At 34.2% G+C, this 16,480-nt stretch overlaps 1 protein-coding gene and 1 pseudogene across 1 annotated transcript; one reads left to right on the top strand and one right to left on the bottom strand.

Moving 5' to 3' along the window:
- Positions 1–2,823: 2,823 nt before the first annotated feature.
- LOC111988033 (protein BPS1, chloroplastic-like) lies at positions 2,824–3,718 on the bottom strand (annotated as a pseudogene).
- Positions 3,719–12,969: 9,251 nt separating this feature from the next.
- LOC112022292 (phenylcoumaran benzylic ether reductase Betv6) lies at positions 12,970–16,412 on the top strand. The gene is made up of 5 exons (XM_024054859.2): positions 12,970–13,267; positions 13,390–13,524; positions 15,143–15,380; positions 15,704–15,907; positions 16,053–16,412. Exons 1-5 carry the CDS (start codon positions 13,085–13,087, stop codon positions 16,217–16,219), a joined length of 927 nt encoding a protein of 308 aa, XP_023910627.2. The 5' UTR covers positions 12,970–13,084; the 3' UTR covers positions 16,220–16,412.
- The last annotated feature ends 68 nt before the right edge of the window (positions 16,413–16,480 follow it).

Genomic DNA, 16,480 nt, shown 5'->3' with positions numbered 1-16,480 from the left:
TTTTTATTTTAATATTAAAATATTAATATGATTAATAGATGACCCCTTTTCCTAACTGAAAACAAACCTACAAAAGCCTATTAGTCCAATACTAACCCAACTTACACAAAACAAGTGCTTAAAAATAAAAAAGATTCATATGTGTGGGGGAAAAAATGATGCAAATCTTACTACTTGTCACATCTTACTACTTAGTTTGTAACATACTGTAATACCTGACCATTTTTCTTCCAAACATCAAAGTTTTGAATTTCTGAAGATCATTACAAGCCTTGATTTGACTAGCTGGTGATAATGGTCTTTTTGTGCATGAAGTTATACTGTAAATGGCCAATCAAAGATTAATTTCGTTACAGATATGACAAGTTTTATGGAATTGTGCATCTTGCTTTAGTGTTTCATGGATAAGCTGTACACAATTTTGCCTATAAATGGGTCTTGGTCTTGTAGAAGTAAGAGATAGAGTTTTGTAGGGAGTGTTTTAGGAAGTGGGGCTGTCAATACTCAATACCCAGTGGGATTAATGGCAAATAATAGCAATGACTATTTGAATAAGATGTGTAACTTAGTTGAAAATTGGATAAACACCTATTTCTTTATGTTGCTAAATTTTTCTCTCTTTTTTAGTCATCGAACTTAAGCTAAGACATTACTTTGAAATTGTTACATACAACTGTAATCTCTCTCTATTTTTTGTTTTTTTTACTTTAATCTTTGGTATACAGATTTCGAGGCTCTGAATTTTAAGCTCAATATCTTTTAGATCATTGTTCAATAGCTGTAAAGCAATGTCAAGGTATACAAAAGGATGGATTTGCTAAACGACTAATCTGATTCCCAGCACCAGTGAGTTTGTATACTTTCCCCTCTAGATGTGAATCTACAATTTTAAGAAATCTTGGATGAAATCGTGAAAGCATATGCTTAGGATTGTTAATTTATTGGTACGACCATAGTTTGAGCCTATTACTAATAAAGATTCAATAAAATTTAACAACTTGTGCAGGGACGCAGACTTCAACCTAAGCGACGACCTTGTACTCGCAGCATATCTAGGCGCGTGTGCATGTCTAGCTTACGTGGAGACCTATATGACCAAAGTACCATTGCATACGAATATACAAACAGGCTTAGAATGGATACAGTATATATTAACTGGAGCGAAGAAATGTCGAAGAAATTTTAGAATGTCAAGCTATGTATTTGGACAATTGTGTAATACACTGCGCCAGTATGGATATGACGATACCAGAAGAGTTTGCGTAAAAGAGTCTCTGGCAATGACATTGATGGTACTTGGTCGTGCTCATGGTAACAAAATGGTGAAGGAAAGATTTCAGCACTCAGGTGAGACAGTGCATCGACATATGGGCATAGTAGTTAAATTGTTAGCCACCGTTATGGCACCGGACATTATAAAGCCTGCTGATCGTACATTTTAGGATGTGCCAGAACATATTCAGCATTCAGATCGATATTGGCCACATTTCAAGGTACTTTGTGAATTTGGTATCTTGACTTGATTTTATTCAAATTATCTTTATGGTCATACCACGTATTTCATTTCACATGGTATTTTTGTGGCAATGGTTAGGGTTGCATTGGTGCGATTGATGGGGTCCATGTCCCGTGGTCATACCAGATGATGAGCAGCTCACATACTATGGCAGGAAGGGGACCACCACAACAAATTGTATGTGCGCATGTGACTTTGACATGAAATTTACATTCGCATGTGTTGGATGGGAAGGGTCAGTGCATGACATGAGGATTTTTTTTAGTTGCCTCAATAATGAGAGTTACAACTTCCCAAAAGCTCCAGCTGGTTTGTAAATAAGCAGTCTAATTACAGTATTAAAGTATGTATTAATGTAGTGAAAATGCTAATGTAATAAACGTGTTCATTTGCAGGAAAGTATTATTTGGTTGATTCAGGATACCCTATGAGAAAAGGGTTCCTTGCACCATATAAGGGGGAGAGGTACCACATTGGAGAATTTCGACCTTCTGAAATGCTGCATTATCCAGAGGAGAGATTTAATTATCTCCATTCATCACTCCGTTCGGTCATAGAACAAACTTTTGGAGTTTGGAAGAACAAATGGAAAATTTTGAGAAAGATGCCATCCTTTAAGTTAGGCACTCAAAACTTGATCATTGTTGCTACAATGGCTCTTCACAATTTCGTTAGAGCACATGAGATAAACAATGACGCTGAATGTTCCAGATCTATAGGGGGCACATCTGGATGTAGTGAGAGAGGTCATTACGATGCCGTGGCAGAAGCAATCTCAATCTTGGACGAACCTAAGATGAAACAAGTTCGTATTGATATCACAACATTGATATGTGCTGACGATAACTGATTTTTGTGAGGACCATAACTGATGGTTCAATTGTCATTCAATAATGTAAATGCATTTGTTGTTGTATTGTTGGTAAGCAGAACTGAAGGTTGTGCCAAACTTGATACATCTCACATTAACTCGTGGATTTGTTATGTTGTGAAGCATAAGGTTCAAGTGTTAAACCTATATCTTAGAAACTTTCAGGACACTTGATAGGCATATCCAAATTCACACAAGAATGTTTTGTTCTTGCCATAGAGTGTTTATTTTCACAAATAGAATTAAGGCCAATTATCACGTTCATACTAGACTGCTCTGAAGAAAATATATGATACTTTAGTGTTAAAAGATTTATTGAACACTCAAAACAGATTTCCAATGACTTGGAAAATAAATTTGCATAATAAAGGCAAAAACAAATAGTTTTTCTTCAAATAGATTGTAAAATAATCAAAATAAATGACATAATTCACAAATGTGATTTATTTAAGTGCCATTTAGCCAGAATAATATCAAATACAAAAGAATCAACAGAATAATATCAAATACAGAAGAATCTACATCAAACCCTAAACAAATTTTAGCTACCCCCAATAATTAAGATTGTATTCTTTCTACTACTTTGCAACCTAACTTTGGGTTAGAGACAATGCCACTCTCTTAAACATTACACAGCAAAGCATCACGCCCAGTTAAAACTACATGAAAAAAGCCATCAACTTCCTTTGTAAGAAGATCTAGTCCCTGTGAAAGTCCCTTTACTCTCCTTGCCAAATCTAAAACGGAATTCTGGAATGCTTCCACTTCAATAGGGTCCAACTAGAAGCTTGGATCATGTGATACAATTTTTTTACACTCGTATCAACTGCTTCGAGCTTTTTCAAAACTGTAAATCTTCCACTTGAATATAAATTTTTAATATCGCTATTAATGCTAATTTGCAAACCGGTAAAAGCTTGAGCCCACATATATTTGTCATCAACATTCAAATCAAACAACTTTCTTGTAGAACCATAGAAGGTTGAAGCAAAGACACTGCAGATAAATACTGTCTCCACCATAACCCCATACATAGCACGCATTAAAACCATCCATTTGGCTGAGTTCAAAATGGTGGAATAATTTTCAACTCTAGGGTTCTTTGAACTAATATGCTGTCTCCATGCATCAAGTGAAGATCGAGCCTTGATAAATTGCTTTGAAGAGCTGGAATCCAAATTGTACAGCACACACTGAAGCAAGAGATGGCCCTGGTTCAACCTTGAGATTTCAAAGCTAAAAGCATTGCATATATCGAGCAAATTCACACTGAATAGGTGGAAGAAGAGATGGGGTAAGTCATGTGGATGACTCATGTCAATGAAAGCCATTGCACAAGAAAGTTAAAACGAGCAGGGATGACATTAGAAAAGCAGCAGAAAAACCATAAGACAAATCACTAATTTCCTACACCATATGAAAATAATTAATACAATTGGCTCATTTTTGCATGCAGCATAAACAATTCCTTGACACAGCATGAAAGTAATCATTTCAGCAAAGATGTTTCTACCAAAACACCTACCTATGGATAATAACTAGAACCAAACAAAATACTCAATGAATTCCATTTCCATTTCATGGATACTAGTGCAATTATCATTCTAAATATTTTTTAGATTTTAATAACCCACCATCAGGAAACAACAACAACAACCATGCCATCTAAAAATTTCTGGGTCGACTATATGTATCCTAAACAAAGTAGCCAAGATCCGCCACATGTAATCATTAGTTGATGAAAATTTAGATCTTGCACATTTCTTTTTTCTTCTCAACAATATATATAATCAAGTTAGAACAACTCAAGCAACAAACGAAAACAAATAGTTCAAAAATTATGAAGCCCCAACATTAAAGCAACTGTATGTAAGACAATCCTTAAGTACTGTCAATTTGAACGTTTAGATATAAAGCCTTGCCTCTTTAACCCTGGGCAACCCTATGTTCTCCAGTTTATCCATGTGATTCATACTCTCGGTGATTGATTAAATTCCTATCTACTTTTTTTTTTTTTCCTTTAATGCAAGTACTGAACTTTGCACTGACTGGACCACATCAGATTATCGCTGCAATGGAGATGAGACTGACACTGGAAGAGGAAGGTGTGAAGAGTGGAGAGAGCAGACAATATCAGAATACACTGGCTTGGAAAAGAATGTCTTTTACAATTATAAGTCCATAATTCAATTATCGCAGTATGAATAACAGCTTTTACCTCACAGCACAGAAATTCCAGAAGAAATGTAGAGCTTTGAGTTAGCACCACCACTAATTACACTATCACCTTTCCACCAGTCAGCACATAGAACCTGAATTAACAAAAGAGGCCACCATATTAACGAAAACATTAGAATCTTTGCATTAAAGAAAAGATGAAATAGAGAGGCTAAATTTATACCTTGTCCATAACCCAAAAGAAATAATCCCTTGACTTCCTACAAATCGTATTCATACAACAGATCTAGATCCCATAATTTCCATTTTCACAAAGGTAGTCTCATGAACCCAGCTTTCAAGCGCAAAACTAAAACCAAAAAATTGAAAGAGAAGGCTTCCCTTCTCTTCTCCTACGTTTGTTAAAAATTTACAGCAAATAATTTTAAAAAAAAAATGAAGATCCAAAACCCAAACCCTCTTCTTGCAAAACAAATTATATACATCAACGGCAAAAGGTTTCAACTTTCAACCATAAATCGCTTGCATCCAAACATATACCATCAGAAATTAAAACAGAATCTATAAAATCATCCAAAATAAAGAGACAGAAAATCAAAATTAAGAATAAACACATACCAAAAAAATAAAAACTCATCTAACAGTAACATCTATGAATCAGAACCCAGATTAGGCCAATCTGACCCACAAATTTCGTCTGGATGTTACCAAAAGAAAAAAAAAAATGTCAGCTAACAAAGTATAAATTTCCTTTGGATTAGCTTGATCTTGACACCTAAGAATTCTTTGGGATTGTGGAGAAGAAGGAATGGGGCAGGTAGGTGTAGGCTATGAGTTGTGTGATCCCTGTTCTGAAGGAAGAGTACACGCCGACGTCGAACTGGGGTTGTCTTCCTCGTGGATTTCTCACCGGAGTTCTTCGCCGGCGTCGGACCGATGTAGGTGTGGAACTCTGGTGGGCGTGGAACTCTCTTGGCACAGGTGTTAGCAAGGGTACGGGTGAGGAGTGAATAGAGAAGGAAAGGAGAAAAAGAGTTGAAATTTGGTATTTATATGCTACAGTACTTTCACCTCCGCTACAGTACCCGCATTTAGTTACTTCATCCGCATTTTTCTAATTATTTACTACCGTGTTTTCAGCAACAAGTTTTCAGTTTTAGCAAAAATAAGTGTTATCCAAACAGACCCTTTGTGTAAGACGGATGTTGAACTTTGTCTTCATCTATTTGCTTTATGCCCTTTTGCAAAAGCAATTTGGTATAATAGCCAATGGGGTTTGAGAATGGATAACACGGGGCTTTCTTCTTTCCTTCATAATTAATTTAGATCCATTTGACGAGAAAGCAAGAAGATTTCCTGTTATTTGGGGCGATTGTTTGTGATTTGATATGGAAGAATTGGAACCAAGTTCACGTTTGAAGGCATCCCATCAAATCTCGATTATATCTTCGCAAAGATTTTCGCTCTAACGAAAGAACATGGGAATCCAAGGTCCAACCTTTCTAGACAATTCAGTTTTCCCTCTTTCAACCCTCCTTGTGTCTTGTCCAAGCCAAGAAGATCAATCGTAAAAATCAATGTAGATGCATCTTTTAAGCACATTTTATTCTTCCATTGCTGTTGTGGCTAGATATTGGAGAGGGCAGTTGATATTTGCTTGCTCCATGAAGGTAAACACCAACCTCCCTCCCCAAGCGAAAGCCGAAACTTTAAAATGGGCCATAAAACTATTTGCCAACTTGGTCTTTGATTTCATTTTCATTGAGAGCGACTTCAAAGTTGTTGTTCAGGCTCTTACAAAGCCAAGGCTCAGAATCGAAAATTTACAATACCTGCTCTGACATGTCCCTTCTACTCTCCCAATTCATAATCGTTTCTATGAATTGGGTTCTTAGAAATTCTAATGGTGTAGCCCACATCTTGGCCAAATGGCCGCACAATCATAATGTATGTGGTCCTTTTGATATAGGCTGTTGTCCCCCTTGTTTTGAGTCTATTATCAAGGTCTAGGCAAGTAGTCTTGCTTCTTTCTAGACTGTAGTTCATTTGTTTTGTTTTAATAAATTCTTCTTTTCTATAAAAAAAAAATAACAATAAAAATAAATAAAATGTTTTCTTGGACTAGACTAATTTAGAGTTATTTCCAATCTAGCATAGTGCTTCTTGTATAAATAATAATTGATAACAAATATATAATGCGAGTGTCTCACTCACACAGCGTGGAATCCCACCACATGCGACAAAATTAAGGAAACAATTATTACTATGTTATAACAGCTGTATTTTGGTAAACTATAACAGCTGTATGATTTCTACCCCCTCCCCCCCAACAACAACAAAAAAAAAAAAAACAGCTGTATGCTAGTATATATATTAATAATAGGCTAGTATTAATTTGTTGAACTGACAGGTAGTATTAATTTGACTGTGCAGGCTCCTAGCTTTAGCAAAGAACAAAATTTGTATATGAAAGAAATTCACAGAAAACAGAAAGAAAAGATTACTTTAGACGGAGAGAGTTTTTTTTTTTTTTTTTTTAAAAAAAATTTAATCGTTAGATTTCATGTTCTTATTACATTCTTAATGCTTACAAAATTTCAAGAAAATTAAAAATCAATTACTATACCATCATTCCTAAAAAAAAAAATTGTTATGCTATTAATTAAATGTTATTATTTCAAGTTTTTGTAATATAAAGTTATATAAAAAATAAATTAATTGATCAAATAGTAAATAATATTCAATTTGAACGAAATTTGATATGCATGTTAAGAACATAAGAAACATAAAATTCGACCGTTAGATTTTTAAAGTTCATACTAAAAAAAAAAAAGTGATGCCAAGGTACTCATTAATAACTGAAAGGGGAAAAATATCTTGGAATGTCTTATGTGACTGAACGGACCTTAATGTGATCCGCTTGCGTCCTAATGAACGGATCCATCATTTGCATGAGCCCCCAGTGGACGGACCTGATGTGAACGGGCCGGATACGGACGGGGTGAAGAATGGTGGGCTAGTTGTCCATGGGCCTGCTGAGCCCCTAATGGGGGATATTTTGACCCATTCTCATAAGGGCCCAAATAGAGTCCTTGCGCTAGTGGGACTCCGGAAATCTTATATACTTGGTAAAAATCTTCCGCGTAAGGAAGAGACTTATTTATCACGTTTAGGATTCTACAAGAAGAGTCTTATAAGGAAAAGACTTCCGCGCCAAGGAAGGGATGTCAACCTCAAGCCACTATAAAAGCCCCAATACCCTCACAAGCCAAGGTACGCATAATTAACCCTCTCTAGCACTCTAGAGTTGTGAGCATACTTTCTGACTTAACCTTCGGAGGGAGTTTGGCCGGCACCACACCGGTGTCCTTCGATAGGTTTTCTCTTTTGTTTCGTGCAGGTTAGTATATGAAGCGAGAGGGGCATCGTGCGATTCATTGGTGAATTTTCTTGATTCATCAGTAAGGTATATACTGCAAAAAGCATGTAAGAGGTTATCATAGAACTCAGCTTTGGTTCTCATTATGTCACTGTGCTGGGTTTACCTGGCTAAATATACAAAATATTGAACACTGTCATATAAAAAGTTCTGACATGTATGCTGTGTAAACATATAAATTTGGAGATTTAATAAATGACTTACGTAGATGTCAATGCAATGCGAAAGTTGAACATCCTCTTGTTTGCAAAATCAGGAATTCACCTGTTGGGCTGTGTTGTGAATGAATCTGTTGTCACTGTTTCATGGATGAATTTGTTGTCAATCAAAACACAAGGGATGTGAGCTATCTTGGACCACTCTTGTCCTTTCTCATTATTGCAATGTTGACTTAGCAGAGGACAATTACGGATTTCAAGTTGTGTAAGTGAGGGAGGCAGGCCCTCCTTTGGTAAGGATGTGAGCTTTAGGCAATTATAGATCTTTAGTTGGTTTAAAGATGTGAGGTTTTGAAACCCCTTGGGGGACAGACATTCCAGGTTTTGAAAATATGAAATGCAAAGGATGGAGAGAGAGTTTGGCAGCAGCACCATGACACAAAATTAGAGTCCAATTTATAATCTCTATAAAAGTGTGTAGGTAAGATGTTCTTACTTAGGCTAATGAGCATTATCATTGTGGTTTTCTTGACTTCTGTGTTAAATGTTAATGCATCATTTATTTGAGCACAAAAATTAGAAAATTTAGATAAGATACATGACACAAAATTGGAGTCAAATTTATAATCTAATTAGATTTTTTTTTGAGTTTTGGTTAGGACAAGTGGTGCAAAATTAAGAATCTAATTGAAATTTAATTGGATTTTCTCTCAGCTTCATCTATTATTATATATATAGATTTCTTGCTAATTACCAACAATTCAATAATATTTATAATGATTTTTGTAGCGGTATTGGGCCTAGAGGTCCATTACACATGTTGTGTAATGGACCTAAGGCCCACGTCGAGGACAAAATATGTCCGAGAAGGGGTAAATGTTATCAAAAGAGTCCATGTTAATAAACAAAGAAGTCAATTTAGATCATGATGACTTAATGGGTTGTACCAAGAATAAGAGTCACCTCGGCTGACCGAGACCATCGCTCGTAGAGATGATCTGCTATCCGAAGAAACATCACATAAGTACTTAGTTGATGCAAATAAGCACTACGGAAGCTCAAGCCATAGAAGGATCATAAAATATCCAAGAAAAAAGCTGCTACTTCCGCATTAAATGTTTTGTAGGTAATTCTCTGGCCACATTAATATGGATGTGATGCCTGAACAGTGGGTTTCAGTCTTACAGCTACTACATGAAAACTTATGGGAGGTGCTGATGGAACAAGTATCAAGATTTACCATTTGGCATGCACATGGAAGATAGGGATGGAAAGGAAAAGAGTATAAAAGGAAGGAGAGGGAGCAAAGAATAGGGATGGAAAAATCAAAAGGAAAATATTATAGTATTCAGGAACCAAACTTGTAACCAAAGAGGAAGATAATAGAACAGAACAGTGCATCTCGGACCTGGTCGAGGATAATTTTTCTTCAATATAATCCTATTTCGTTTCACTCTCTTATCGTTTGACCGATTCTAAAGTTCTTTTGATCAACTACAGCCTAGTTCTCCAACCCATTTTCTATAAATTCATTGTTTATGGGCTTTTTGGGCTTGAGTCATTCCACATAGTGGGCTATAAGTTCAAATTTGGTCCTTAGAATTATTTTTTTATGGAAATATTTATAATGATTTGTTTCTAAAAAAAAAAAAAATGAAAAAAAAAAACGGTTTCATTACAACTCTAAATATTTAATCTATTCGGTTACTAGCATTAAAAATTGCCAATGGCCTCCAAAGTCCAAAGTCCAAACGCCACCTTACTGACTCCAAAAAAAAAAATAAATAAATAAAAAATAAAAAATAAAAAAGAAGCACCTCTCCATGATAATGGCTGGATTCACCTGGGTTTCTAGAGAATGCAACCATTCCTGATGCTAAGAATTTAGTGACTCCTCAAAGTAATGCAGTAGCTTTCGTCCCGGAGAGCAATGTTTTCTTTTCTTTATTAGTTTTAGATGAAGTTTGGTTCTCTGAACATTAATAATGAATTTCTTGCCGATTACCAACCATTCAATAATATTTATAATGATTTTTTTTTTATGGGAATATTTATAATGATTTGTTTCAAAAAAAAAAAAAAGTTTCATTACAACTCTAAATATTTATGAAAAATTCTAACGAGTGCAAGGTATTGATTAATAATTCATTTAAAGAAAATTTTTATTGAAAAAAATAAATTTAACAATTTTTTTCATTTCTCATAAAAGTGGTACTAAAACTTTTCTAAAATAAATAATTAACTAATACTCTAAGTACACTTATTAGCATGACCCAATATTAATCTATTCAGTTATTACGTCAAAAATTGCCAATGGCCCCCAAAGTCCAAATTCCAAACGCCACCTTACTGACTCCAAAAAAAAAAAAAAAATGCACCTCTCCGTGATAATGACTGGATTCATCTGGGTTTCTAGAGAATGCAACCATTACTGATGCTAAGAATTTAGTGACTCCTCAAATTACCTTTATGGGCCTCATCTCAAATATATATATATATATTTTTTTTTTTTTTTGGATGGAAAAATAGATATACTTTTTGATTTTAGGTAGGGCTCTAAATGAACCAATCCATTCATAAACAACTTGGTTGTTTATGTTTGTTTGTTTATGAACAAGCCAAGCTTAAGTTTTAGTTTTAAGTTTCTTTAATAAACAAGCTTAGTTTTAAGCTTGTTTAATAAACAAGCAGAACCTAAGTAAAAAAATATTGTTCATGAACAAGTTTGTGAACACCAAGACTCGATACAAAATTAACAAAATAAGTTAAACTTAGGCTTATTTATGAGTTTAGTAATAAAATTGATATGAAGTTGATAAGTTAGCTCATATCCTTCTAAGACTTTAATTAATTATAAGTTGAAACCACTCATCCAAACCAAATAGGCTAGATAATAAGTTTGATATGGACTTGATAATATGCTTGTGTTGGATCTCAAGCTCAAAAGTACGATATTAAGCTTGAGTTTGGGCTTGATATTGAGCTCGAGCTTGGCTTGACTAATGAATCAAGCCAAGCCAAGCCAATTCGAGCTCAAGTTTTTATACTTTATAATAAGCTCAAGTTTGAATATTATTTATAGGGTGTGTTTGGATTGAGCTTATTGTTGCTGAAACTGAAAACTGAAAACTGAAAACTGAAAATACTGTAGCAAAATAATTTTTAAATGTGTAAATAGTACCGTGGGACCTACTTTTAATATTTTTTATTACATGAACAGTGCATGAACAGTGCGTGAACAGTGCACGCACTGTTCATGCACAGCTTTTTTGTCTCCCAAAAGTAAAAAAATGCGGCAAAAAAAAAAAAAAAAAAAGGGGAGGAAAACGCGTTTGCTGAAACGCAAACGCGGAATCCAAACCCCCCCCTAGACTTATATCGAGTTCAAGCTAAGTTTGAAAATTTTACTTTTACTGGGTCCGTTTGGATAGCACTTATTGTTGCTGAAAGTTGATAAAAACTGATTGTTGCTGAAAACACTGTAGCAAATAATTTTTAAATGTGTGAATAGTGTTGTGGGACCCACTTTAATTCCAATTTTGCAATTTCAACAAAATATATATATATATATATATATATATAATGTGATATTTTAAAAGTATTGATTTATAAAATATTTTTAAAAAATATTTTTAAAAGAAAAAAATTATTATGTTGACTATTTTTTATAAAAATTGTATTAAAATTTTTCTTAAAATAATTTATTAATAATTGCACTGTAAACATTTGTTAACAAGACATTTTTAATAATATCAGCTAGTATATTTAAAAAAGAATAAAGAAACATGATCAATTTTGAAAACCAACCTTATAAAATTGAATTCAAATATATATTTTTTAATTTTTATAATATTCATTTGAAGAAATTCTGATACATCCCAACAATGAAATTAAGCACAACAAAAGGACGGCTTAACAAACACTTTGCTGCCAAATGAAGATTTCAATATTCATTATCAGTTCACATGGAAGGCTTGATTTGACAAAATAAAGTAGTGGACAGTTTATCATTACGGAGAGACAGAGAGAGAGCCACAAGTTTTGCATGATTCCCAATCTATATCATGAATCTGTACCATAATAGTGGATTGATGCAGACGCTTGGCTTATAAACGTTTTGCCTAGTTAATTAATACTAGTCCTCTTCCAATAATGGTTAGTGTTTAGGTGTTCTCTTGAACCCTATTTTTCCAATTAAATTCAGCTATATATCTATTCACATTTATGTCATGAATCTGTACTATAAAAGTGGGTTTGTACATCAAGAACAATTGATTTCAATTATGCATTTGTGTCCTGTTATGAATCTGTATCATAAAAGTGACTTATACTCTACTTAACATAGTTATTATTAGTATAATACTCTTTCAACAATGGGTAGTGTTTTGGTTTCGTGACTTAAAGTTCTTTTATTAAATTCAAATATAGGGTTATATTGAGCAATAAAATAGTCAAGTGCATACTTGCTAAAATGTTTTCAAATTTTAACATTATATAAAATGATAGTTTTTTATGAATTTTATTAATGAGTATCTTAATGACACAAGTATACGTGTGTATTTTTTTTTTTTTTTTTTGTCTACTCACCGAATACAATCTTTTTTGTCTACTCACCGAATATGCGTGTAACTTAAAATGTGTGTTTCTTTAAAAAAAAAAAAAAAATCCAAACTCTTTGCACGAATCTAATTAATTAAAATCTAGAAGAAGAAGAAAAAAAGTCCCAGGCCCATTCTTGTACCAACCACAGGCCCATTCTTGTAACTTCACACCGCTAAACTCATCCATAAATAGCTTGGTATTTTACAACAATTTTCATCCACTCCACCTTCTTCTCTGCTCTCTCTCTCTCTCTCTCTCTCTCGCTACTACCTGTTCTTGTAATTACCTCTCGTCTTTTTAGCACAAAAAGAAACACTAAAATGGCTCACAAAAGCAAGGTTTTGATAATCGGAGGCACAGGCTACATCGGAAAATTCATCGTGGAAGCAAGCGCAAAGGCTGGTCATCCCACTTTTGCTCTGGTCAGAGAGAGCACAGTCTCTGATCCCGTCAAGGGAAAAATCGTTGAGAATTTCAAGAACTTGGGTGTCACTTTGGTCCACGTACGTATATTAATCTCTCTCTGTTTGTATGTGTTTTTGTGAGTTTTTTTGCTAGATGGGTTTGGTTTTGTTTGTGGGAAAAGTTTGATGATGGTGTTAAAAAAAAAAAAATGGAAATGCAGGGAGATCTTTACGACCATGGGAGTTTGGTGAAAGCAATTAAGCAAGTGGATGTCGTGATATCAACTGTGGGTCACTTGCAAATAGTAGATCAGGTCAAGATCATTGCTGCCATTAAAGAAGCTGGCAACGTTAAGGTTCGTGTTTCTAAATTTTACTCAAAACTTTAATAGTTTGAAACCCTTTTATCTAAAATTTCATTCCTTCAATTTATTTTCCCTAAATAATTTGTAAAGTTTAATTTTTAATTGGGTCAGCAACTTGGCTTAAAAATAGATTCCAAAGGCTAGTAAAGTTGTTCTTAGGATCAAGACAAAGAAAACCCGTTTGTGAATTCTGATGATGCTACCGACCAATTAATAAGAGTTTTAATATTTTATTTTAAAATTGTTGAAAGTGATCTATTGATTCTGCTTGATGAATAATAAAAGTTATGTTAATAATTAATTAATTAATAAAAAAAATAAAAAATTAATTGATATCTTGATCTGCTAAGCAACGAACGTATAAGGTAAACCTTATCTCAAGAAAAAAAAAATAATGAAAACAAGTATAAGATAAAAATGTCTGTTTTTTTATTTGTTCTCTTATGAAGGTAATGTTTAATGAAAACAAATATAAGATAAAAATGTATCTTTTTGTTTGTCCTCTTATGAAGGTAGTGTAATAAGTGAATCTAGTGTATTGTTGTAGGTTCTCAAAAAAGAAAAAACAAGAAGAAAAAAAAAATCTGTGTATATTATGGATTTGGAATGTGTTAAATAATAAATTAATCTTCCTGCTATTTATATACAGAAATATAAAATGAGTATATTGACCAAAAGGAAGAAAAATGTCCACGTAGGGGACCCCTCTACCATGACTTTACAAATAGAGAAAATTCGGTTGGGCGTGAACAATCCGTCATGGGCCCACGTCACATGTCATAACTCACAACAACCGCACCAATTTGGTGGAAGCTCTGTAATGACTAAAATAATGACTTAATCAGAACACGCCAAATTGGGCCTTTATTATTATTATTATTATTATTATTATTTTTTAATGGGCCTTTTCCTATTGGATTTCTGGGACTGAACCTTACCAAAAAAAACCTATAATAAACATATTTTCCGGTGGCATAAATGATAACTATAAAATATAACTTTTATTTTTTATTTTTTTATACAAGATAGAATTCTAATTTAACCTAATCTAAGTGTATATGTGTGTGAAGATTCCTCCTCGAGACTTGTACCCGATCCTTGTTCTCCATACCCCACAAGCACTTATACTCGTGGAGTAACCATCGCACCAAGGGTGTGTAGTGGTAACTATTCCTCCTCGAGACTTGTACCCGGTCCTTGCTCTCCATACCCCACAAGCACTTATACTCGTGGAGTAACCATCGCACCAAGGGTGTGTGGTGGTAACTATAAAATATAACTAAAGTAACATAAATAGTATTTATTATCATGTCAGTTTGAGCTGTAGTAGAAAAAGGTAACGGTATTACTATCGCGCACTTGTCGCATGACAAATATAAGTACTTGTGGAGTGTGAGAGATAACGGCGGGATTCAAGTTTTTAAGAGAGAGTTTTACATACATATATACTTAGATTAGGTAGTAGAATTTTTATCATGTATTAAAAAAAAAAAAATTTGTGGTATTAGAAAATTTCTGTTGTATAATAATTGTTTGGAAATTAGTGAGCAAATTTCAATGAAAAAGTCTACAATTATTTAGAGGTTTTATTGGTTGAGTTGTTTTTCAGAGATTCTACCCATCTGAATTCGGAAACGATGTGGACCGTGTCCATGCTGTGGATCCAGCGAAGACTGCATTTGCTTCCAAGGCCCAAATCCGACGTGCTGTTGAGGCCGCAGGCATTCCCTTCACTTATGTGTCATCCAACTACTTTGCTGGCTATTTTCTTCCTACCTTAGCGCAGCCAGGAGTCAGTGCTCCTCCTAGAGACAAAGTCGTTATCCCCGGAGATGGAAATCCCAAGGGTAACTAACAATTTCTTTAAGCTCTTGATCAGCATTTTGCATTATCAAAATGTGTATCCATGCTTGCCAAACACGACATTTAAGCCTTTTCATTACGAGTATGTCTTTTTGGCGAATAGAATATCACGTCTTTCTAAATCATTTGTCACTCCTTTATTTGGTGTAATTAAATTTTAAATGATGTGACAACATGTATAAAATGGACTATCTTAATTTTGAAGCAAATGGAGAAGAGTGTCCACTGAAACTGAATGAACTTAATTGTATAGCTATGATATGTATATAACTATTTGATCATGTGTTGCTTTGAACTCTCCTTGCAGCAATTTTTAATAAGGAAGAGGACATTGGAACCTATACCATTAAATCTGTGGATGACCCAAGAGCATTGAACAAGGTACTCTACATCAGGCCTCCAGGAAACATTTACTCCTTTAATGAGCTTGTTGCCCTTTGGGAGAAGAAGATTGGCAAAACCATTGAGAAAATCTATGTTCCAGAGGAAAAGCTTTTGAAGGACATCCAAGGTCAGTGACAAAACCTGTTCAAAATTCCAAGGATGCTATGCTTAATTTATGTTCTGTCATGTTCTTTAACATTAGTATTTTTAACATTGGCAAGGAGCAAAACATTGGTTAATTAAATATGTTTTTGATCTTGGTACATTTGCAGAGGCCCCAATTCCAATTAATGTGATATTGTCAATCAACCACTCAGTCTTTGTGAAGGGTGATCACACTAACTTTGAAATTGAGCCATCATTTGGTGTGGAGGCTTCCCAGCTGTATCCAGATGTCAAATACACCTCTGTGGAAGAATACCTGGACCAATTTGTTTGAGAAATTAAGCCCCAGCTCTTGTTATTATTAAGATAAATATTATCGTTGTTGTGGTTGACTTCAAGCAAAGTGTGTATGTACTTAAGTATCCTGTTCTCTGTAACCATAATCTATTTTGATTGGTGCATTTGCCTTTACAATATGTACTTGTAACTGAATGTCTTTCATATTTCTTGAGCTCTATTTTCTCTTACGTATCTTCTCTCTATTGTTGCAGAGTAATAATGATATCAGAGAAAAATGAGAACAGGTTGGTTTCAG

This window comes from Quercus suber, unplaced genomic scaffold, assembly GCF_002906115.3.
Source record: "Quercus suber isolate HL8 unplaced genomic scaffold, Cork oak 2.0 scaffold_738, whole genome shotgun sequence".
NCBI lineage: Eukaryota > Viridiplantae > Streptophyta > Magnoliopsida > Fagales > Fagaceae > Quercus > Quercus suber.
This window is presented reverse-complemented; position numbering and strand designations above follow the sequence as displayed.

Coding starts and splice junctions, on each gene's coding strand:
- LOC112022292 (XM_024054859.2), top strand. CDS start 13,085: ATGGCTCACAAAAGCAAGGTTTTGATAATCGGAGGCACAGGCTACATC. Junction 13,525..15,142: donor AAGAAGCTGGCAACGTTAAG/GTTCGTGTTTCT, acceptor GTTGTTTTTCAG/AGATTCTACCCATCTGAATT. Junction 15,908..16,052: donor GCTTTTGAAGGACATCCAAG/GTCAGTGACAAA, acceptor GTACATTTGCAG/AGGCCCCAATTCCAATTAAT.